Source organism: Solenopsis invicta, chromosome 16, assembly GCF_016802725.1.
Source record: "Solenopsis invicta isolate M01_SB chromosome 16, UNIL_Sinv_3.0, whole genome shotgun sequence".
Taxonomy (NCBI): domain Eukaryota; kingdom Metazoa; phylum Arthropoda; class Insecta; order Hymenoptera; family Formicidae; genus Solenopsis; species Solenopsis invicta.
The window spans coordinates 12422344-12448004 of NC_052679.1; the positions used below are offsets into that span (position 1 = coordinate 12422344).

General features: G+C 32.0%; 2 protein-coding genes and 1 long non-coding RNA gene across 18 annotated transcripts in view; 1 reads left to right on the forward strand and 2 right to left on the reverse strand.

Annotated features, from left to right (window-relative positions):
* Positions 1–3210, reverse strand: part of LOC105202531 (tuberin) — a 57301-nt gene extending 54091 nt beyond the window's left edge. For 2 of the 8 annotated variants that reach the window (XR_005576457.1, XM_039458222.1), the window contains exons 1-5: positions 2906–3210; positions 2666–2805; positions 2360–2553; positions 2089–2292; positions 1839–2013 (exon numbers count right to left, since the gene is read on the reverse strand). Coding sequence is in view for 7 of the 8 variants with exons in the window: in XM_039458222.1 (XP_039314156.1) it covers positions 1839–2013; positions 2089–2292; positions 2360–2553; positions 2666–2805; positions 2906–2984 (792 nt within the window). In the remaining variant the exon portion in view is untranslated. The remainder of the gene's footprint in view (positions 1–1838; positions 2014–2088; positions 2293–2359; positions 2554–2665; positions 2806–2905) is intronic. The other 6 variants (XM_039458218.1, XM_039458216.1, XM_039458215.1 and 3 more) reach the window with 5 other exon arrangements.
* Positions 3211–13983: 10773 nt separating this feature from the next.
* LOC105202532 (protein lap4) overlaps positions 13984–25661 on the forward strand; it is a 190931-nt gene continuing 179253 nt past the window's right edge. For 5 of the 8 annotated variants that reach the window (XM_026139151.2, XM_039458965.1, XM_039458964.1 and 2 more), the window contains exons 1-2: positions 13984–14405; positions 14678–14795. In XM_026139151.2, coding sequence (XP_025994936.2) covers positions 14244–14405; positions 14678–14795 — 280 coding nt within the window. In that variant the 5' untranslated portion in view covers positions 13984–14243. The remainder of the gene's footprint in view (positions 14406–14677; positions 14796–25661) is intronic. The other 3 variants (XR_005576583.1, XM_039458969.1, XM_039458967.1) reach the window with 1 other exon arrangement.
* On the reverse strand, positions 18173–20719 carry LOC113004794. 2 transcript variants are annotated; one of them, XR_003269222.2, is made up of 2 exons: positions 20265–20719; positions 18173–20153 (listed from the first exon to the last, which is right to left on the reverse strand). It is a non-coding gene; the product is annotated as an uncharacterized LOC113004794 (long non-coding RNA). The 2 variants fall into 2 exon arrangements; XR_005576584.1 differs by having other exon boundaries at positions 18173–19310; positions 20265–20717.

The following is a 25661-nucleotide window of genomic DNA, read 5'->3' on the forward strand; positions in this document are numbered from 1 at the left end:
GGCAGAAACGGGTTTTATTTATATAATTCATGTTTTTTGCATAAAATATGAATAATGTAAGAATAAGTCACAAATGTTTCTTTAGTAATTTCTCCCGTAAAATTAATTAGCGCAATATAGTTTCCTCTACAGTTAATTTTAATAATTCGTTTTTAACAAATAGTTGCAAAATTAATTTTTGCAATGTATTATACTTTTTATATCAATGTTTTTTCATACTTCTATTTCCAAATGTTACTTTTTAGCAATCTTTGCTGATCTAGCCATGAACTTTAATGGTTAATCTATGCGACATTGCTGAAGTATTGTTTTGTCTACATACATTGTTGACACGAATAACTTCTTTCCTTTGTAATTAAAAACAAATAATGAATAAGTAATAATTCCTTTTTTATTATCCAATGTATTAACATATTGCCAAAAAAATTTGACCGCTTGTAGCGATTTATAAAAGTCATTCTTATTTTATTATTATTGTAAAATTCTTATTTCAACATTTATTGTACTGTACTGATTTGTATTCAATGCTCACTCGCGTAGTTAACGTCATATAAAAAGAATCCACTTTATTGTGAACAATCGGTTGCGCGGACGGATCCGATTGCGGAATAAGGAATGTTTGACATTTTTGGAAAATCGGAATGTCGAAACATAACTTTATCATATATCGTTCAATTCGTAATAAAATAAGCTTTATTTTGTTCATAAAAAAGATAAAAATTTTGAAAAAAAGGGTAAGTGATAAGGCAAATTATTAAAAAATTTTTTTTTTTAATTTTACTGTTATAAAGTACTATTCACGCCATTTAACTTTTATTCAGAACATTTTTTTTCTATCTCTTATAGTTTCGACGATATACGTTTCAAAAGAAAAAAAAACCAATTTTCTTTAGAGTGTTTCACCCCTAAAAGTGCATTAGGTATAAAAAAAGATGTATCCCTTATTTTGCTCTGTACTACAACATCTTAAAGGCTCGTCAAAATGGGAAGGAGACACTTCCATACCTTTCTGCGTAAGCTATTTCAAATGTATGGCCAATATAAAGTTTTCATCTTAAATGTAAAGAATCATGCTCTAAAATCATTTAGCGTATTTGAAACACATCCTGTACATTTCCATTTGTAGCAAGTAATAATGGAAAAAAAGATTTTCTTAGGATTGGCCAGAAAAATCCAGTGGATAGAGAAATTATAATAAATTCTGATTCTATTGTCCCAAACTTATCCAATTGAATAAACTGACAATAACAATAGTTTTAATAAGTAACAATAAAATATGTTCATATAATTTTATGCAAAAAAATATTTTTGCTTTAAAGTAAAGCATACTAAACATAGTTTAAAAAACAACCAATAAGAAATTAATAATAATAAAACTTTACAATAAGTCTTTGTTAATTCATTTGAAATACTTTTCTTTAAACAAAAATTTTAGAAATAATAATGTAAATATAAAGTAAATATTTCAAACTTTATATTAATTTAATAAAGTTTAATAAAAAAACAATATTAGAATTATAATTTTTTACCTATGTAAATGTTTCGTATTTACTAATTAACATCTTAAAACAAAATAAGTAATTTATTTGTTACATCAATTATATGAATCAAAATCTATTAGGGATTTAATTCAAATTCGGGAAACCTCTTGTAATTAAAAACACTATCTTACTGTTTTCTATTCACTTTATCGTTATTATTAAAAAAAGATCAGTTTTTACCAGGTTTTTCCTGATTTTTCCCACTCATGGATCTCATTAAAAAAATATATATTGAATCTCAATCTTGGAGATTTTGCATGTTCTTAAATATAAATATTTGAATGTTATTGTTCATACCTTCCAACTTGTCTGGCAATAAGTCTCAACATTTACACTTCTGCACAAAGCTATAATAAAGGTTTGTAAAGAGTCGGACTGCAAATTACTATAACACATAATTGCATCAAGAGCTTCCAAACATCCAGAAACAACTTCAGTATTATTACTATAGTAACATAGATGAGAAATATACCTAAAAAAAACAATTATGATAACTTGTTGAATAAAGTAATTTAACTTAAAAAAATATAATTTTTAAAATATTTACTGGACAAGACCAGATATAACATCTTCATCAATGTAAGCCGAGTTGAATTTAATAACATTTACAAGAAGAGACAAAAACTCGGCTCCCCTTTTTCCATCTCCTGCAGTTACTGTAGGCATCCATTCTAACAGAAAAGGACCCATTCTCTCTTCCAAATGTAAAATATCTTTCCCATGTTCTGTTAATGTTTGTAACAATTCAAATCTAAAATATTAAAAAAAAAAGAATAGACAAAATGTTAAAACAAAGCAAATATTGCATGTTAGAATACCTAGGACCAATATCTTCAGGAATGTCATATTCCTTCACTACCATGAAAAATTTTACACGCATCAGTGATGACAGTTTAGAATATTGTCCTTGTACAAGACATTTTAAGAAATTCAATGTTAAATGCCTATGTTCACGTGGAACATCCTTTCCTAGTAAATCTTTAACTGAATTCCACAAACGTTCTGCTGCTTTCTATTTATCAGAAATGAGTAAAATAAAAGGTAAACATAAAACATAATTTCTGTCAGATCTTTTAAGCATGTAGAATACTTAGAATGATACATTGTACATCCTTTTTACATACATCTTCCCATTGTTGATTGAGCACTGCATCACGAAGCTCCTTAATCGCCTTTGTACGATGATGTACTGGACTATCGGGACTAATTTCTTTTTCAATATCATAAGTCAAAGTAAACTCTTCGCGACTCTTATTGTAACTTCCTGCAAAAAAATCATTGATTTGATTAAAATTATACTAAACGTAATGTAAAATTTGCGATACAAGATATGTATATATACCTGAAACGTAACACATATTTACCTTTATTTATGCGGAAAAATTGTTTTAGTTTATCGTGCAATGTTTTATTGTCTTTATCTTTCGAATTCATTTTTGACATTTTAATTTTAAATTCAAAGAAACTTATGCAGAAATGTATTTCGTAAATATTAACACTTTACGTCTTCTACTGCTAATAGCCTTTAGATTTTCAGTTCATCTGAACTACGATATCACATAATTGCATAGACGTCAATTACCGAATTAAATAGCCAATAATCCAGTTATGTTATCGATATAAGAGCTCATCATATTCTATACTTTATACCATGACAAAGAGGAACCTGAGAAGTGTCACGGCGGCTTTTTTCTTATAACGCTAAAATTCCCGGCGCACTAACGACTCACATCCATTTAGGCCGGAATATGAACTAAAATTACATCCAATTTGCGACACTGTCGATAAAAGTGGTTCAAGTCTGTGCTAAAATCATGTAGTGGGGGTAACCGTACTATGACTTTGTTTACACCGAATACTTGATACCATGGTGGAAGGGATAGCATGGTGTGTGCAGTTCGGCTAAACCACGCCCACTTTTGCTCTGCAAGGGCTACAGTTGACCAGACAGCCAACTGTGAAAAGTAAAATTATTTAGTGTCAGCCTGTTGGTATGCTGGATCTACCTTCTTTGTTTCACACATGTTAGTTTCTCTTTCTATCCTTGTATGTATATTTCCATGGCTTGATTTACATACGTCAGAAGGAAGGTGTGATTTGCATGTAAGTGATATTTTTTAATATTTTACAATTAAACAAGTTTGTTGTTATATCAAAATTAAATATTAAATTGGAAAGGCTTAACAATAAGACAAGCAAATACAGTTATTTTTGCTCAATTAAATTCTGAGCGTCCTCATTATTGTATAGATTTTTAGCAATAAAAAATAAATAAGTAAATAAATAAATAAATAAAAAGACAATAAAATTAAACCTAAAAAACATAAAAATATAATAATACAAAAAGTCTTGTAGTCATTAAAAAATTAAATATATATTAACAATAGACGCCATAAAGTAGATATGGATGAGGCGCTTGTATTAGCGATATAGATATTTTTAGTTTATTTCTGAAAAATGTGTCTTTGAACTATAACTTTATCATACATGTTTGAATTTGTTGTTAAATATGCTATAAGTTTTGATATAAAGTAAATTTTTAATTTTTCAAAAATTTAGAAGAGAAGGAGAATTTCGAAAAAAATGACATTAAAAAAAAATCTAAACAAAGTGTTATAAAATACGTAGAAATATATAAAACTTTTATTTGAAACTTTTTTTTATATTTTTTACCATTTTGCCGGTATTACTTCAGAAATTAAAAAATCAATTTATTTCAAGAGCGTGTTTCATCCTCTTGACAATCATATGGGCTGTTAAACATATAAAAATACGTGTCCCATATTTTTATCTGTATTACAACATATTAAAGGCTTGTCAATTTCTTGCACACTCTTACGCTGTTTCCTATTTCTTTCACACGTGTTCTCGCGATGAAGAGGAAATGGAGGAAACTAACCGAATGAACCGAATCTTCGGTCAAAAATTAGTGTAACACTTCATGTGCATCACTGCTCCTGATAGAAAGAGAAGCAGATACTTGAATAAGTGCATGAAACAAAGACAGATGACTCGGCATACCAACAGGCTGACGCTAAATAATTTTGCTTTTCACAGTTGGCTGTCTGGTCAACTATAACCCACCGATAGACAAATCCTGTGTTCCGTTTTTACTGGCAGTACTGAAAATCTATAGTTCACGTTACGTATACTATAGATTTTCAGTACTGGCAGTGAATTTCGGAACGCAGCCAAAGAGGGCATTTTAGAGAGAGACACGCGCGAACTGCACACACCATGTTATCCTTCCACCATGCTTGATACGCGTAATATTTAGTAACTTTCTATTCAATTATCTTAATTTTGGTAATAAATTTAATGAATAGTATATTAAGCTGGTTCAATATAAATCAAGATAATTAAATATAGATATTACGTATACATTTACACGTATTGTCGAAATTAAAACAATTTAATAGAAAGTTACTTGTTAGTATGCGTGTCAAATGTTCGGTGTAAACTAGGTCTATGTATGTATATACATAGGACTTTGATTCTGTCCATGGGGAAATTTTTCAAACTGAAAAGTCGCTATCTTTCTACATACTTACAGTTCATGATTAACGTAACAACCAATAAGCTCTAGTTGTTTCATTAATCATGAACTGCGAGTATGTAGAAAGTGGTGACTTCTCAGTTTGGAAAATTTCCCCATGGACAGAATCAAAGTCCTTGGGTGTACATACATACATACATACGTGATTTTAGCACAGACTTGAACCATTTTTATCGACAGTGTCGCAAAATGGATGTAATTTTAGTTCATATTCCGGCCTAAATGGATGTGCGTCATTAGTGCGCCAAGAATTTTAGCGTTATAAGAAAAAAGCTGCCATGGCACCTCTCAGGTTCCTCTCTGACGCTGTGCTCCGTAATAAAAGTTGAGTTTATGATTTCATTACCTTGCAGAGTCTATCAGAGAAGTTAGTCTTCTCTTTCTCTCTCTCTCTCTCTCTCTCTCTCTCTCTCTCTCTCTCTAGTCTTCTTCATTTAATTTCTTGTAATTTAATTATTTATAAAATAATTTTAATGACGTATTATTTATTAAAATAATTCTAATCATGTATTAATAAAATAATATTTACTAACAATAATTTTTATTTTGAAATAAAAATTAAGCAAAAGAGAGATTTCCAAAATTTCCGTGAAGCTAAAAATCGCAAGTTCTGATTAAATTAGGCTTGTTTTCTATTCCTGCACTAGACTGCACTGGAACGTTCTTTCTTACCGTTTGTTTTCTGTTCCTGAATTCCTTGAATTAGTGTGCACTTAAAATGAAATAAATATATATTTGAAAGTTAAGCCTGCCGCAGACGATACGTTTTTTCTTACGGGATTGCTTACGTGCTCCTATACTGGCAGTCTTACGTGATCCCGTACTGGAAATGGATAGCTTACGGGCTACGCTACTGGCTCGCGTACTGGATTTTCGTAATAGATCATATCCTATTTTTCTTACGTGATTCTGTACTGGTTTATTGTGAAAGCCAATCAGGACGCAGTCTGTATAGATTATACTGGGTTATACCAGGTTATACTGGCTGTGTTCCGATATTAACTGCCAGTACTGAAAATGTATAGTATATGTGACGTGAACTATAAATTTTCAGTACTGCCAGTAAAAACGGAACACAGCCACTGTCGAAGTGTTGTCAAAGTTCAAACGTGAATTCACTTCGCAAACATGACGTCGTGCAGAAATGAAAAGACTTCAAAATAGTCCAAAGAAAGTATATATTTTATGTTTAATAGAGGCCTACTAATAGGAACCATGTTTATATGCGATAAACACACCAAATTACCATAATAAGCAGAGTAAAAGTAAGGCATTAAAGAATGTATTGACTGTCGACTCCATAAACGTCGGCGATATTTATTTTGTTGTCGCAATTTTTCAATAATTAAAAATAATGCAATAGCAATTTTACGACAATGTACAACTGTTGCAATAATTTCATCCATCTCATCTATCTCATCCATATTTAAGCGTGCCGCTTCTATGAAGTAATTTCAGTTGCTCAGCCCGTACGAAAACTCACACCGTGTGAAGCCACGGCCAGTAGCACTGCCAGTACCATTGCCCGTACGGTAGCAAGTAAGAAAATCCAGTTAGAAATCCAGTAAGAAAAAACGTATCGTCTGCGGCAGGCTTTAGTGAAAGCAAGAAGGAACGTGCAGTCTAGTGCAGGAATAGAAAACAAACCTTTGCTTTCATTAACTTTTAAACATACATCTATCCGTTTGTTTTCTGTTTCTAAATTCCTTAAACTGGTGCGCACTTAAAATAAAATAGATATACCGTTTGTTTTTTGTTCCTAAACTCCCTGAATTAGTGTGCACTTAAAATAAAATAGATATATATTTGAAAGTTAGTGAAAGCAAAAAAAAAAAACGTTTCAGTGCAGTCTAATGCAGAAATAAAAAACAAGCCTTATTTTATTTTAAGTGCACATTAATTCAGGGAGTTTAGGAACAGAAAACAAACGGATTATTAATTGTAAGTAAATTAGATTATATCTGTTTGTGTGCACTAATAGTGCATGATAAAATTAATTCTGTTTAAGTAGTTGGAGAGGCTACAATAGCTTAGCTGGCATGCTTATAAATGTTACACTTTTATTAAATATTATTATTAAATATTATTATAATATAATTTCATACTTATTTCATACAAAATCAAATGAGATTTTTAAAAAATAATATCACTATTGGCAATATCAAAAAATTTATCCTATAAACAGACCCTTAAGGGCCTCGCACATGAAATACATAACATAACATAAGCACAACATAAGACCGATAGACCAATGAGTATCCAGCATAAAGTCGCCATATTGATTTACATAAGATTCCCATTGGTCCAGAGGCCTTATGTTACGCTTATGCTCTGTTATGCATTTCATGTGCGAGGCCCTTTAAGAGCTTTGCACAAGAAATGCATAACATAACATAAGCACAACATAAAACCGATGGACCAATGAGCATCCAGCATAAAGTCGCCATGTTGTTTTACATAAGATTCCCATTAGTCCAGAGGCCTTATGCTATGCTTTTGCTCTGTTATGCATTTTATATGCGAGGCCCTTTAAGGGCCTTGCACATGGAATGCATAACGTAACATAAGCAGAACATAAGACCGATGGACCAATAAGCATCCAGCATAAAGTCGCCATATTGATGTACATAAGATTCCCATTGGTCCAGAGGCTTTGTGCTACGCTTATGCTCTGTTATGCATTTCATGTGCGAGGCCCTTTAAGCTTAAATATGGATACTCGAGTAAAAGGCCTCGCACATAAAAGTATTGTTCGTTTTGTCTGTCCTGGGTCTAGTTTAGGGTGTTTACGATAACTAATCGGAACTCGGATTGGATTGAACAATGGTACTCACGGTAGGTATAGAAAATTTCCCTAGGCTAATCGGATTGACGATTGCTGTCTCAAATGTAATCCGATTGATGACGAAAGCGTGAAGACCGAGAAGCATGCTTGAAAAGTCTCTTTATTTTTTTAAATAATAACACAAAAAATCAAAGATAAAGTTAAAAAGAATGATTTGAATTTAGATTTATTGTAATTTTTTTGTCTAAACACTGGATTTCGTTTAAATTTCTGTTTGTAAAAATTAATTAATCTATTCTAAAGTTTGTGGTTATATCGGAAACAAATCAAAATTAATAAAACAATTATTAATTATTAGGTACATATTAAAGCATATAATATTTCAAGCATATCATATAGAATTCTTGTTTATTATAAACTCAGTAAAAATAACTTTGAAATTATTCAACTACATTATACATTAATCAATATTAATTTATATGTTAAAAATCAATAATGTATCTGAAAATGTTTTTTTTATTCTTTTCCAGATCGTAAATAAACTTCAACTCCAAGAATAAATAAAAATTACTGGAAAATGGATTGACATGAAAAGGGCGTTATTGAACATTAGCAATTTGTGCTAACTTAAAATTTGTAAAATCTGCTATTCTTTGTTAGTTGTTCATTAGAGAGTAATAATATAAGAACGGAATATACATAAATAAAATTAAAATAATTGTATGCATATATGATGCGTATATTACATTTTTATATTATTACTCTCTAATAAACAACTAATAAAGAAAAGTAGATTTTACAAATTTTAAGTTAGCACAAATTGATATATTGTTCAATAATGCCCTCTTCATATAAATCCATTTTCCAGTAATTTTTATTTATTCATAGAATTGAAGTTTATTTACGATCTGGAAAAGAATAAAAAGAACATTTTTAGAAACATTATTGATTTTTAACATATAAATTAATATTGATTAATGTATAATGTAGTTGAATAATTTCAAAGTTATGTTTACTAAGTTTATAATAAACAGGAATTCTATATGATATGCTTGAAATATTATATGCTTTAATATGTACCTAATAATTAATAATTGTTTTATTAATTTTGATTTGTTTCCGATATAACCACAAACTTTAGAATAGATTAATTAATTTTTACAAACAGAAATTTAAACGAAATCCAGTGTTTAGACAAAAAAAATTACAATAAATCTAAATTCAAATCATTCTTTTTAACTTAATCTTTGATTTTTTGTGTTATTATTTAAAAAAATAAAGAGACTTACTTTTCAAGCATGCTTCTCGGTCTCCACGCTTTCGTCATCAATCGGATTACATTTGAGACAGCAATCGTCAATCCGATTAGCCTAGGGAATTTTTCTATACTTACGTTGAGTACCATTGTTCAATCCAATCCGAGATCCGATTAGTTATCGTAAACACCCAAGCCTCCACGGAATCATAGGCTTGTTTTCTGTTCCTGCACTAGACTGCACTGGAACGTTCCTTCTTGTTTTCGCTAACTTTGAAACATCTATCTATTTCATTTTAAGTGTACACTTATTTAGAGAGTTCAGGAACAGAAAACAAACGGATGTAACTCAGGCTGTGTTCGATATTAACTGCCAGTACTGAAAATGTATAGTATATGTGACGTGAACTATAAATTTTCAGTACTGCCAATAAAAACGGAACACAGCCTCACTCATGAGCGGAAATATGAACTTTTTCACGTGAACTTTTTCGCCATCAGCCGTGATAGCGAAAAGGTGAAAATTTAGGGAATTAATAAATTGTATGTATTTTGGCTGTGTTCCGTTTTTACTGGCAGTACTGAAAATTTATAGTTCACGTCACATATACTATACATTTTCAGTACTGGCAGTTAATATCGGAACACAGCCTTTGAAATAAGAATGAAAGTGTGGTAACAGTGTGGTAACAGTTTGAAGAGGTATCATTGAAGAGGTTAACCTTTTTGGTATTGCATTGCGTTGATAGGATAAAGTAATACATACATAAATAAAAATAATGCTTTTGTGATGTAATTAGGTTTGATATTTATATTTGACAAATTGATAATTATATAGATATTTATATTTGACAAATTGATAATTATATAGAATGAGGTTTCATCAAATGCAAATTTAGATAAAAATATACTTTAAACGCGTTTTGATACATAATGATATAAGAAAGGTGCGCCTTGTGAAATAGAATATTAATCAATCATGTAAGTGTTTATAACTTATAAATTTGGAAAATATATGTGTGAGCGGAGAATTTAGTTTTGATCAAGGTCCGTATTCTAAATTATTCAATATTTTTTAATTAAACAAAGTTAAATTTAATGACTAATGAAATTAATTTACTTTAAAATTTGCACACATAAAAAACTAATTAAAATTAATTTTGAAAAACAATGCTTGAATTAAATTACAATGTAATTTTGAGTATTAGATTACTACATAATAAAATAGTTGTTACAATATATGGATCATTAAAAATAAATGTAATATATATTATATTTGTAAATTAAGTTTATGCAATATAACTAAGAAATATTGCTATTTATTTATGAATATTTTTTTTACAATTTTTTTTTATATAATAAAATTTTTACAGTAAAAGTTATACTGTAAAAGAAGGGAGAAACCTTTTTCACGATCGTTTGATAGTTGCAAGGACAGAGCCTCTAATGGTGAATTTCGGAACGCAAACTAAAGTTCCGCGCATTATTCCGTTTGTTTTCTGTTCCTGAACTCTCTAAATAAGTGTACACTTAAAATGAAATAGATAGATGTTTCAAAGTTAGCGAAAACAAGAAGGAACGTTCCAGTGCAGTCTAGTGCAGGAACAGAAAACAAGCCTATTCATACATAATCCATAGACATAGGATCTATAGACCGAGCATTCGAGGAGTGGGGACGTGAAAAACTAGAAAGAGATAGCAAGCTTTGGACCACTATTCTGTCTTTGTCTAATGACGCGCGTGGGAAATCTTCACTTGTTTTTTTTTTTTTATTTTGACGTCTACCAACGTAATAAAGAAACTGATAAATTTAACATTAATAAAACTAAGAATAAATGATTTATTTACTGAAAAGAAACATGCTTTTAATCAAGCTCCATTGATGGATCATAGAAATCAATTGATTTGTATTCTCTTAGAAAAGTTTTTCACTCTTTGTATACATTATTATACTGCTTCTAAGAATAACAAAATTAGACAAATAAGACCTAAATTCACAAAACTCATTTTATTTAAAAATCAATAACATATATTATATATATAGATATATATAAAGATCAGCAGAGTTAATTTTTTTATTACTATTATGCCAGGTGCTTTAAATGTTTATTCAATACTTTATTGTTTAAATTTTAATACACAATTTTACATTATATATAATTTTATATTTTGGCACTTTTTCCAATGCTTTTCAATTCCCCTTCATTCTTTTTTCACATTCACTTACATTTCCCTTTTCTTTTTCCCTAACCTTACCGAGAGTTTCGTTATCTTTATTGTACCCCCACGCGCGTCATTAGACAAAGACAAAATAGTGGTCCAAAGCAGGCTATCTCTTTCTAGTTTTTCACGCGAGAACTTTACCCCCACTCCTCGAATGCTCGGTCTATAGATCCTATGTCTATGACATAATCGCTGAAAAGATTCACGTGAACTCTCTATGAGTGAAAAATAAAAAATGAAAAGTGAAAAGTGAAACGTGAAAAGTGAAAAGTGAAACGTGAAAAGTTCCACGTGAAATTACATGATTGACCCCTGAATAGTTCTCAACAGGGGGTCAATCATGTAATTTCACGTGGAACTTTTCACGTTTCACTTTTCACTTTTCACGTTTCACTTTTCACTTTTCATTTTTCATTTTTCACTCATAGAGAGTTCACGTGAATCTTTTCACACATAGCGATTATGTATGAATAATGCGCGGAAGTTTAGTTTAGGATCCGAAATTCACCATTAGAGACTCTATCATTGCAACTATCAAGCGATCGTGAAAACAGTTTCTACCTGCTTTTACAGTATAACTTCTACTGTAAAAATTTTATTATATAAAAAAAATTGTAAAAAAAAATATTCATAAATAAATAGCAATATTTCTTAGTTATATTGCATAAACTTAATTTACAAATATAATATATATTACATTTATTTTTAATGATCCATATATTGTAACAACTATTTTATTATGTAGTAATCTAATACTCAAAATTACATTGTAATTTAATTCAAACATTGTTTTTCAAAATTAATTTTAATTAGTTTTTTATGTGTGCAAATTTTAAAGTAAATTAATTTCATTAGTCATTAAATTTAACTTTGTTTAATTAAAAAATATTGAATAATTTAGAATACGACCTTGATCAAAACTGAATTCTCCGCTCACACATGTATTTTCCAAATTTATAAGTTATAAACACTTACATGATTGATTAATATTCTATTTCACAAGACGCACCTTTCTTATATCATTGTGTATCAAAACGCGTTTAAAGTATATTTTTATCTAAATTTGCATTTGATGAAACCTCATTCTATATAATTATCAAAATATCAATTTGTCAAATATAAATATATATCAAATCTAATTACATCACAAAAGCATTATTTTTATTTATGTATTTTATCCTATCAACGCAATGCAATACCAAAAAGGTTAACCTCTTCAATAATACCTCTTCAAACTGTTACCACACTTTCATTCTTATTTCAAAATACATACAATTTATTAATTCCCTAAATTTTCACCTTTTCGCCATCACGGCTGATGGCGAAAAAGTTCACGTGAAAAAGTTCATATTTCCGCTCATGAGTGAGTTACATGATTCCGTGGAATCGTACATGATCGTGCAGTTCACGTGAAACTTTTCACTTTTCACGTTTCCGCCCTAAGGGAAATGTTACATGATAGACCCCAAGGACTTTGATTCTGTCCATGGGGAAATTTTTCAAACCGAGAAGTCGCTATCTTTCTACATACTTACAATTCATGACTAACGTAACGACCAATAAACTCTAATCGTCACTTTAATCATAAACTGCAAATATGTAGAAAGTGGTGACTTCTCAGTTTGGAAAATTTCCCCATGGACAGAATCAAAGTCCTTGGGTGTACACTAGGTTCCATCGATGCCTTAACACATGAACTTGTACACGTGTCAAGGCATATCGATATGGTAAATTCGGCGTGTTCCGACTCAAGATATTTTTACATTTTATGCCCGTCTTCTGACGAAAATATTCAATTAAATTATTAACAACAATTTATCTCTTTTAGGTTTTAGTTAAATTTTTCTTAGATTAAAGTATATAATTAATTTTTAAGTCAAAATTAAATGTAATTGATTTATTTTAACAAAATTAATAAATATTGATAATAAATATAAATGTTATATTAAAATTTAAAAAATATATATATTTTTTACACGATTTTTAAATGCAATTTAAATGTTATTTAATTTAACTAATACTCTGTAGATGCTTAAATTTTTCAATCGATAGATTTTTCTATAAATTCAAGATAATGACATATAAGTAAAATAAATAAAATAAAAAATGAGGAAAAAATTATAGACAAATTAAAGAATTTAAATAAATGAATGAGAGGAATTAATAAGGTAATTTCAATATCAAGTCGCTGGGTTCGTTCAGAGCGACTCCGAGCAGCTCCCGAGAGACAAAACGAACAATACTAAATTGCATAACAGAACAAAATCGTAGCATAAAGGGCCTCGCACATGAAATGCATAACGTAACATAAGCACAACATAAGAGCGACGGACCAATGAAAATGCTATGTAAATCAATATGGCGACTTTATGTTAGATGCTCATTGGCCCATCGGTCTTATGTTGTGCATGTATGTTATGCATTTCATGTGCGAGGCCCTTTAGGCCTCTGGACCAATGGAAATCTTAGGTAAATCATTATGGCGACTTTAAGCTGGATGCTCATTGGTCCATTGGTCTTATGTTGTGCTTATGTTATGTTATTCATTTCATGTGCGAGGCCCTTTATTGTTTCCGAACGCAGCTTAGAAAATGGATGCGGTATAACTCGTATGTACATGTCGTACGGTGCTCGTGGTTCATTCGCGTGGTTCTGGAGCAACGCGAACAACGTGATCGGTGGTTTGTCGACGTGATGACGTCAGATCACGAAGCATAGATCAAGAACGCGTTTTAAAGACGAGTAGGGCGTGAAATTGTGCGTTTTCTTGTGCATCGAATGGAAGTATGGGCGAGTAATAGTGCGAGAACGTGGCTGTCGTTTTATCCACGGGATAATTATGCTCGGTGCTGTTTTAACGTGATCGACAGTGAATAGTGTACCATGTTTCGCTGCATTCCGATTTTTAAAGGGTGTAACAGGCAGGTGGAATACGTTGACAAACGTCATTGCTCTCTGCCGTGTGTTCCCGACGATATTCTGCGATATTCGAGGAGTTTGGAGGAGCTTCTATTAGACGCCAATCATATCCGTGATCTACCGAAAGTAAATAAGATCAACTTTTATTTTTCTTTGCCTTCGCTTCGTAGCTTTAAATTGCCCCTTCCCCCTTCTATCCCATGTTCCTACCATTGTGTTTGTATCGTTCTACTCTCGTCGCCGTATAATACGACGTACGAGGATTCTATTAGAAAGATACGTAACCTGGAACATTTTACATGTTCACAATAATTTCTATCTTTTTTCTCTGTTTTTGCCTCATGCGAGAATCAAGTTGATCGAGAATCTTTAGGCCAATACCATGCTTTTTGTTTCAGAATTTTTTCCGACTCCAGAGGTTACGAAAACTTGGCTTGAGTGATAATGAGATACACCGTTTGCCACCGGATATCCAGAATTTCGAAAATCTTGTAGAGTTGGATGTGTCCAGAAATGGTGAGAGAAGCTTCATTCACTCATATAATTTTAAACTGTAACGAAGGGATTTTTGAAGACGTTCTGTTCTATTCGCGCATGAGATAATTAGAACTCAGACAGGAACGCCGCGGCGCATCGTCTAGTAATTGAAGCAATTAACCGTAATTAATCTTATTAAAAGAGCTCTCTTTAATGCCATCATATCCCACGCCTCACACGTCGTGAATATCGCAAAATTCTTGTCAACATCCCTTTTTTTTTTGGATATTGGAGGATCTGCCGATTGACCAATGACTGTCGAAAGGAAAAAAATTAAAGTTCAAAAAGCCTCCAGTGATATAGGAGCAATTTAGCGGCGAGAAAGATCGAGTCAAGCGCGTAGATATCGTCTCATTGATTTGCGAGGGCAGAGAGAGCAAGAGTGATAAATCGTTGATTGAGCGTTAACGAAATCCGTATAACGGTGTATTTTCTTTCGCTTCCTGTCGTCGCGCGTTACCTCCATCTGCCTCCATCGTAGCGTGTTATCGTCACCGCGCTGTCCGCGCTACCGACGCCACATCGTGCTGCGCCGAACTGAGCCGAACGGACCCGATTGCTGAGTGTCGAGTCGCCCCGCCTGTCACTGGCGCCTATCGTGAATATTTCTGTCATATTTTTATTTTTATTTTTATTTTTTTTCTGTTCATTGCGACGTGTTACCTCTGCCGATAAGACCGATAAAAAGCTGATAGGAATTGAGAGCTTTTTATCTCTCTGTATTTAAAATTTGGCAAGTTGATATTTTTGAATCTCGCTAGATAGAAATATTAGTTCCACGTGTATGTATGTGCATGGTGCATGCACATCAAAAAAGTTTGAAGAGGAGAGGAGAGGATTGTCGGGTGAGGCAATGCAAGGCAAGGAAAAGAGAAGAGGGATGAAGATTATGATATAAGAAAATTAGATCTGCTAATTTGATTATAAAGACCACATGAAAAAAACAAAGAATACATTCCTAGAATATTTGACGCTTCTTTACCCAGGCTCTGTATAAGCAAGAAATTATATTCTTTTCTATGTATGAAACAACATAATCTTTCTTATATATAATTCATTTCTTTAAAGAATTTTATAATCTTAAATCTTGGTAAAATATTATATTTTTAAACAATAATACGTTATATCGGACTGACGAAATTAAAACACAAGACTAGAAGGCCTGTGTCAGTTACAGCATTTGGTGCATTAAAAAATAATAATTTTTTAATTTTTACAATTTTTAATTTAAACTGCGCGTTGTATATTCGTCGAACTTGAAACACAGTCATGAAGCCAGAATATGCGGCGCGCAGTTTGAGTTGGAAATTATAAAAATTACAAAATTATTTGGCACCAAGAACTGTTGTGACTGTCACAGACCTTCTAATCTTGTATTATATTTTTATATATTTTAATATTATTAATAGTTTTACAATGAACATAACATGATTGATATTAATATTAAACAATTGAAATTCTTGTTTTAATGGTAGTTATTTTTTATGCGATATTTTTTCCATTTAATTCATGAAAATTATTGAATATCTAATAAGTATATTTTTCTTGATGAAGCTTTTTATGTAAATAATTTATGTCTAACGTTTATAAAGTACCTAAACCGAATAGAACCCACATCATATTTTATTTATTTTATTTTTAAAAATTTTATTTATCCGTTTTATAATTTTATTTTATAACCAGCATCATTCTCTTTTATTCATGTCAATTATCGTTCTTTTCTATTATATTTTATTTATTTATTTTTTATTGCAATTAATCATGGTTTTACAATTTTATCTTATGATGAAACATTAATGTGAAAATGTGAGGTTGGACAGATTCTCGTTTAATATATTCTTGATCTATTAAATTAACTAACCTGGATAGATGGCATGCAATTTTTTTTTATGAAAGTTGTTATGATGTTGGTCGCTGACTGCCACATTTTTACACTCCACTGATTAATATTATTAAGATGACAATATTATTAAGAATGACTTTAAAGTAAGTCGAAACGCATTTGGAAAAAAGTGATTATGGACATATGAAATAAATTTTAAGTTATACATTGATTATTTAGTTATGTACATTCAAAGGCAATTGCTTTCTAAATGGTGCAACAAAAATTTATCGCTATTTTTTATATCAACTAAACAACATTCTAACAATAGAAAATTTAGGTTTTACTGTCGATTATAAATTATTACTTTGCATAAATATGAATTTTGACATAGCTAGAACGATCGATCTTTGTGGGAAATATGGTTGTTGATTATAATTGTATCATCTAGGTAATATGACATAGGCTGCGTTCCGAATTGATTACGAGTACTGAAAATTTATTGTTCATATACTACACATATACTATAGATTTTCAGTATTTTGTGTTTACGTATTTTACGAGATCGGTGTGTTTAAGGATTGACAAACTAAAATACATTAAAGCACAAAAAGATAAATTACCATTAAACTCTCACACTCTAATGTAGTGTACAAGATGTAAAGATTATGAAACCTCTTTTGTCAGTCATACTGGTAGGCTTCTAAAAACTAGAGTAAATGAACATAAAAATTATATTAATAGGAATACGGCTCAGCATTCTGTTATCATAAATCATAGGATAATTATGTCTCACGATTTTGATTGGAATGCACTTCTAGCTAAATACATATATTGTTCTCAGTGCGATTTTGTGGCGCATTTTGCCGCTATATTTGATACGAATTATTATTTGTAATTCATTACCTAGTTTATACCGAGCACTTTAGTACGCATATTAAACAAATGTTAGAACGTTACATGTGTACTGAAGAAGCATATTATTTTAATTTGTTATGTCTGCGTGATCCGTATTCTATCAGACTATTATACATCATTTACACCATCAAATTAAGTTAATTTATTACAAATGTAGAACTTGATACGTATCAAATGATCGATGTAAACATTTTTCCAAAACTCATGTTATTACTGCATGAAAAACATTTTGAATTGACAGAGACTGTAAAAGTAAATCGCCATGATTATCAAAAATCGACTAACTTGTTTAACACAAATAACTGCCGTAAACAAACTAATTAATACACCGTATTGAAATTTTGCATGAAACTCGAATATAGTTATACGGCAAAAAGAAATTTTTATTTTGGTCCAAACATTAAATACAGACAATTTTAGTTACTTTTTGAACAGATAGGCATTCTATTTTTTTAAAACTCTATTATGTATTATTTACTATATTGAAGGAAAATGATATATGTATACCAATAAAAACTTTATACTGACTACTACTATTAAAAAAAATCAGAAATATAAGAGGCAGTCAAATGAAAACGAGACAGATGGAAAAATGCTCGTTATACAGTTTGTCTCGTTTTCATTTGATTGCCCTTTACACGAAATGTTTTTTTAAATTATAAAATAGCCAACAACGGTCAGAACGAATTTTAGTTTAAATAAAAATTTCCTAGATGATTTCGTATACATTTTATTGTTTTAGACAAATATGTAGCGCGTAGATTAGGCTAGAAAATGTATATAAAAGTCTAGGAAATTACCTCTTATAAGCTAGCAAGACCAAATGAGTAAAATAAAACGACCCATTCAATTATTTAGTACTAATTTTGTACTAATTTGTACCACAAGAAAAAAATTTTGTACCCTTTGCCGTTAAAAAAAAAAAACACGTGACGTACGTAGCTAAATATTAAGCTAGCAGGACCGCATTGAAAAAAAATGAAAAAAGAAAACAAAAGTAGAAATCAGAACTAAATTTGTACTAATTTGTACCATCAAGAAAAAGTTAATATATTGATCCATTCCTCACAAACAACCCCCAATTTAACACAAATCTATTAGGTTTAAGAGTAAAATACCTTTGCAACGAGCGGAACCAAACGATACTTCGGCATTCCAGGCGCTATAATTTATAACAACAAAATACAAAGTTTCAAATTTTGTACCACAGTCGTTTCTTCGGAACCTACTTCAATCCCTGTTAGGTTCAAGAGTAAAGTATCTTTTGCAACGCGCCGAATGAAGCGATACTCCGGTACTTGAAGCGCTATAATTTATACCGATAAAATATAAAGTTTTAGATTTTGTATTATCGTCGTTCCTTCGGAAACTACTCCAATCCCTGTTAGGTAAATTATTCTTTGCTATGTTACGAATTGCTTGTTTGCCGGGTTTTACCTTTTTTAAATGCTCGGTTCTGGCCTGCGGCGAGAGCTCGAGAAATTTTTCTCAATTTGCTAGTCGGTGCATCTCCTTGCAAAGACTACATCTTTGTTTTTGAAGGAGCAATGCCTTTATCTTAGGGCGTTCCGCTTGTTTTGCCTTTGAAGCACTCCTCTCGCTCAATGCTGTCCAATCTGCCCTTGAGTTTAAAAATGTCTTGAATTCTTCTAATGTGGGGATATCGTTGCCTGCTCTTTCCTTTTCCTAGGCTCTTGCTGTGACGTTGTCCAATTTTGTTGAGATCAGATATATTAATAGTGTATCCCAATACTCTGTAAATTGTTCTAAAGCTCTTAAATGTTTATTCAAGATATCTATAGTTTCGCGAATTTAACACGCGGACTCTTGTTTTATGCTATTTATATTAAAAATGGCTTTAATATGATTATGAGCGAGCAACCTCTTATTGTTGAAACGATCGCAAATTGCATTCCATGCCACAGTGTAATTTAATGCGGAAAACTCTAACGATTTAATAATTTTCGCTGCAGGACCTTCCAACAAAGCCTTTAAATAGTGAAGTTTTTGTATAGGATTTATCGCTTCATTTTTGTGAATGAGAGACTCAAATGTGTCTCTAAAACTAAGTTAATCAGATATTTTGCTTTTGAATTTTGGTAATTCGATAGTTGGCAATCTGATGCCTCCTACTTTTAGAATAATATGTTGATTTGCTTGTTTGGCTACATTTGGAAGGGCTTGCGTAGCCGCTTGTGACGATTCTCCTTGTATCGGCATATTATAACCTATATTCGCTGTTAGACCTGTATTAGTTATGTGTATATTTGCATTACGGAGATGACGAGTGAGTAATCATTCGGCTTGTGCCACTGTTTGGAAATAATCCGTTTCGAAACACTCGCGATACTGTTTGGTCTCTTTCTTGTTGCTACTTATTTTATCTATTTTTGCTTGGATTTGTAAATAGTTATCGTATGTTTTGCGTGCACGCGTAATGCGTTCTCGTATTTCCAGCGCCTTCAACTCGCTTAACGGTTCATTTGCATTGGTCGCCGCGGCAAGAGTTTTGGTTGTGTATTAAAGCTAGTGAGTTTTGATTTCTTCGTCGCGCGAGTTTTGACTAATCCATCCTTCCATCGCTACAGTTATTGCGACTATAAAAAAAAACTACGTGAGATTGCAACCGAATAAAGAGACGAGAACAATAGGGGGGGGGGGGGGAGGAAGTCGCTCACTTTCTCGCGTGATCGAACTACCGCACTGACCTTTATCGGTTGCTGCTGTTGGGATACCTTTTCGCTCTCAGGTGTCACTGCTCTGGTGCCTTCCCTCGAACATCTGCTTGGCACAGGATCGGCGCCTGCTTGCCTCGAGTTGGATGACGAATCGTGTGCTACATCTTAATGGCGGCGATCGAGTGGACTCGTGTGCGCCGCTTGATGCTTCTGTTATCGATTTTGCCGTATGGGTTGTTCGCTGCGAGATCCTTGACAATCCTCGGGCACAATTAGTCGATACTTTCTCACTCAAGACCTTATAATTTTTACCGCTAAAAATACCAAAAAATACAAAATTACAAACTTTTTATTCCCGTTGTTTTTTCGTAAATTTCTTCAACGTTTAATTTACATGCTTAGTCTTCTTAATATAGACATGCATTGATAGTTTATCTTAAGTTAAGCTTTCAATGTTATATTATCATGAATTTAGCTTATTAATGAAATAATATGTATACAAGGTAATAAGAGCAAAAGAAAAAGTTACTAATTTAAAATTTTATAATTTGTTATAAAGCATATTACAATATTGTGGGTGCGTGCGTGCGTGCGTGCGCGCGTGTGTGCGCGCGTGTGTGCGTGCGTGCGCGCATAATTCCGAAGAAATGATGATGGTAAAAAATCTGAAACTTTGTATTTTGTTGGTACAAATTATAGCGCTTCGAGTACCGGAGTATCATTTGATTCTGCTCGTTGTGAAGGGTACTTTACTCTTGAACTGAACAGGGATTGGAGTAGTTTCCGAAGAAACGACGGTGGTACAAAATCTAAAACTTAGTATTTTGTTGGTACAAATTATAGCACCTTGAGTACCGGAGTATTGTTTGATTCTGCTTGTTGCGAAGGGTACTTTACTCTTGAACCTAACAGGGGTTGGGGTAGTTTCCGAAGGTATGACGGTGGTACAAAATTTGAAACTTTGTATTTTATCGTTACAAGTTATTGCGCCTTGAATGTCAGAGTATCGTTTGCTTCTGCTCGTTGCGAAGGTTTTTTTTACTCTTAGACTGGAGTTGTTTTAAATTGGGGATTGTTTGTGAGGAATGGATCAATATATTAACTTTTTCTTGATGGTACAAATTAGTACAAATTTATTTCTTCTGATTTCTTTGTTTTTTTTTTCATTTTTTAATTTTTTTAATGTGGTCCTGCTAGCTTAATATTAAGCTAGCAACGCCACGTGTTTTTTTTAAATGTCAAGGGGTACAAAATTTTTTTTGTGGTATAAATTAGTACAAAATTAGTACTAAATAATTAACTGGATCCAGTTTTATTTGGTCATTTGGTCTTGCTAGCTTATAAGAGGTTAAGAAATTATTTGAACAATAAAATCTACTATGATTGATTGGCTATTGGCAATTTATTTAAATGTGTTATACACTTTATGGTCTTATAATTACATTAATTATCGAAATACTTATGTTTTATTTATTAGAAAAAAATATTTTTAATTTGTGCATTTTTGCTATACGAGGTGTGTTCAAAAAGTATCGCGAATTTTGAATTTTCGCGGGTTACGTATATTCGAATTTCGATCTTTTTGTGGCGTTATGTTGGTACTCATGTCTCACTTATGCCGACAAGCTCGGCCATTTTGAATGTTCACTTAATTGTTGACAGCTGCTTTGCTTGCACGTGTTTTGGATCGTCTTCGATTTTTACCTATTCAAAAAAATGGATCAAAGAACCTGTATCAAATTTTGTGTGAAAAACGAAATTAAGTGCGCGGATGCATTCCGAATGTTGACTGTGGCATACGGAGAAGCTACCTTGGACCGAAGCAACGTTTATCGGTGGTACAAAATGTTCTCAGAAGGCCGAGAAGATGTGAACGACGAAGAGCGTGCCGGACGCCCGAGCACTTCAACAACAGACGAAAAAATTAATGAAGTGGAGAAAATGGTATTGGCCAATCGTCGAATCACCGTTAGAGAAGTTGCTGAGGACCTAAACATATCGATTGGCTCGTGCCATTCGATTTTTATCAATGATTTGGGCATGAGACGGGTCGCCGCGAAATTCGTACCAAAATTGCTCAATTGCGACTAAAAACAGCATCGCATGAACATTGCTAATGAGATGTTGGACTCTGTCCGCGACGACCCAAATTTGCTCCAGAGGGTCATAACTGGTGACGAATCGTGGGTTTATGGTTATGACGTGGAAACCAAAGCTTAATCATCTCAATGGAAGCTGCCGCACGAACCAAGACCGAAAAAAGCGCGCCAAGTTCGGTCGAATGTGAAAGTTTTGCTGACAGTTTTCTTCGATTGCAGGGGCGTGGTGCATCATGAGTTCTTGCCACAGGGTAGAACGGTCAATAAGGAATATTACCTGCAAGTTATGCGCAATTTGCGCGAAGCAATCCGCCAGAAACGCCCGGATTTGTGGAAGAACAAAAATTGGCTTTTGCACCACGATAACGCCCCTGCTCATACATCGTTGCTTGTGCGCGACTTTTTGGCCAAAAACAACACACTAATGATGCCGCAGCCACCGTATTTCCCAGATCTGGTCCCCTGTGACTTTTTCTTGTTCCCTAAACTGAAGAGGCCCATGAAAGGACGACGTTACGCTACGCTTGACGAGATAAAGACGGCATCGAAGGAGGAGCTGAACAAGATAAAAAAAAATGATTTTTTGAAGTGCTTCGAAGATTGGAAAAACCGTTGGCACAAGTGTATAATATCTCATGGGGATTACTTTGAAGGGGACAAAATAGATATTCATGAATAAATAAATAATTTTTGAAAAAACACAAAATTCGCGATACTTTTTGAACACACCTCGTATATCCCCTTCATAAGAGTATGATATTTAATCAGACATTATCTGTGAGACACATGGTTTGTAGATAATTTATAACAAATGACAAATGATGTTTATAAAAAAGGACGTAAAACGATGTAATAACTTATAAAATATGTTTACAAAGTTTATTGGGGAATAAAAACAATAAAAATATACGAAATAATAATAATGCAATATTGAAGAGATTAAACCCATCGCATATAAAATGAAGTAAACTGTATATGTGTAGTATAAACAGCTCACTGTTTGAACTAATAAACGTCTTGTGTAAATCAATGTGGCGATTTTATGTTAGATGCATATTGATCCAGCGGTCTTTTGCTTATGCTCTGTTGTGCATTTCATGTGTGATGAGCTATGTGTAAATAGCTGTAGAGTGCATATACGTGCACTTTTTATGTGCTCTGTGCATACTACCTCCCCACTCATAAAGTGGGTGTGTTCTGTTATTTATTATCAGAATGAAAATCTATAGTAAATGTAACGCGATTTATATATTTTCAGTACTCGTTGAGTAAATTTTGGAATGTAGCCAGTGTTATATTGCGGCATCAATCTCGTGCGCTAAAAGAGTTGTATATCTTAAACAAATATACAAGACATCGAACTGAATAGATAATCCAAGAGTTAAGCACTTCTATCTTGCTGTACATATTTCATCCTTTATTATTTCTTTCTATTATTTTATCAAAGCCGGTTAAGACTCATGCCGCCTCTATGCAATTAAATTGTTACCACTCTTACTCGAGTCTTAAGGGGTAACACCACCTTTGAGGCCCTAAAATGATACCTAAGTTTGGGAATTTACTGTCGGCAAATGAATAACTTTATATAAAAAAAAGCTTAGAGGGCTTTATTGTACATATATTGACAAGTAAAAAAATATTTTTTAATTTTCTTTTATGCACAAAATGGTGGCGTACTAGCCCATTTACAAAATCGTATTTTCTTAAAGATGAATTTTTGCGTGCAAGTTTTCTGCGACATGGTTTATGTTGGAATCAAACAAAAAAAATCTTCATTATCTACATATTCAAAACTAAGGAAGTACGTAGGGATTTTTAAAAATATTAATTTTTATTAAAATGGCAGCCATTTATAGAAAAAAGTGGATTTTTTACCCAAAAATTTGTTTAAGAAATGCTGATTACAAAAAGAGTTTTCAACATTTTGCAAAAAGCCTACGTACTTCCCTGTAGAATAGTTACAAGAAGATTATGTTAAAATTTCAAGTCAATCGGATAAAAATTGTAAGAGTAACCTTGCACGCAAATTTGAAAAACTGTGTTTTGAGAAAAACACGTTTAAAGTTTTGGTAATTGATTTTTTGTGTATAAAGTTGAAAATTTTTAATTTATCTCTAATCTGCGATGCCTGCCCTATAAAGCTGTCCTTCCACAAGTTCAGCAGCCTCATTATACTCCTTTTTTGTTGCTAATAATGATATTCTGGTCTTTTTTGCTTCTTGGGTGAGACTGTGCTCGGGAAGTACGATGCGCCGCGCATCTAATTTTTGGCAATAATAATGACAAATAGTGCCTACCATGAGGTTTTAGACTTGCAAAATTTTCATTAGACTGTTATAACCATTATTATAATAACAAACAGCCAAGTTTGTTGCATAAACACAGAAAAACTAATGGCGTCGCATAAACATAGAAACCGACGCTTTCAAAACTATTTACTGATATAGTACAACTAATAACATCTATATTGTGTTAATCAAAGGTCTATTTTCGGTATATAAATAAGGCCCAAATAATATACGAAGCATAGAGAAGACGGGGCCGCTCCACATCGCTTGCAGCTGTTCGGTAGGCGCATGGAGACGATTTATTTAATCAGCTCAAACACTATAATACAGTTTGAATTTTGTTCTAAAACTACTTACAGCATATTTTTATAAGTATAAACTAATGATTTAAGCAAAAAAAAATCGATTTTTTTCAAATCTTAAAGGTGGTGTTACCCCTTAAGTATAATTTGATCTAAATTAATCAAATTTTATATTCTGTTGGCTATTGTTTTTTTGTTATTGGACATTGTTTTATGTATATTATTGCAAGGTTAATTATATTATGATATATAGGTTAATTTTTTAGAAATTTTTTTTAAAAATTAGACCGTCTCCCTAAATTTGCCGCCCTCACATGCTCGTTTAAACTAGATTCAGACTGCACGTAGCAAGCGGCAAGTGTTGAATAGCAATTAATCAATGAAGCTTACTGCTTGATGTTTTTACATTTCTTACAATAATTATTTTACGTAGGTTAGAATATACGATTGCGCTACTTACTACGTTGACAAATTGATTCAACTTACTATGATTTTGTTAATATTAATAGTTAATATTAACCAAAATTGATATAACAATATTAATAAGTATTAATATTAATAACATAAAGTCACAGAATGGTTATGTGGCAAAGGGTTCGAGACTTTAAAAAAGTAATGTATTATCGTTATTGTTACTTTTTATAAAAAGTAATTTGTTATTGTTACTTGTTACTAATTTAAAAAAAATAACGCTTTATCGTTTTTTTTACTTTTTTGTAATGCTAGTAAGTCATCAGA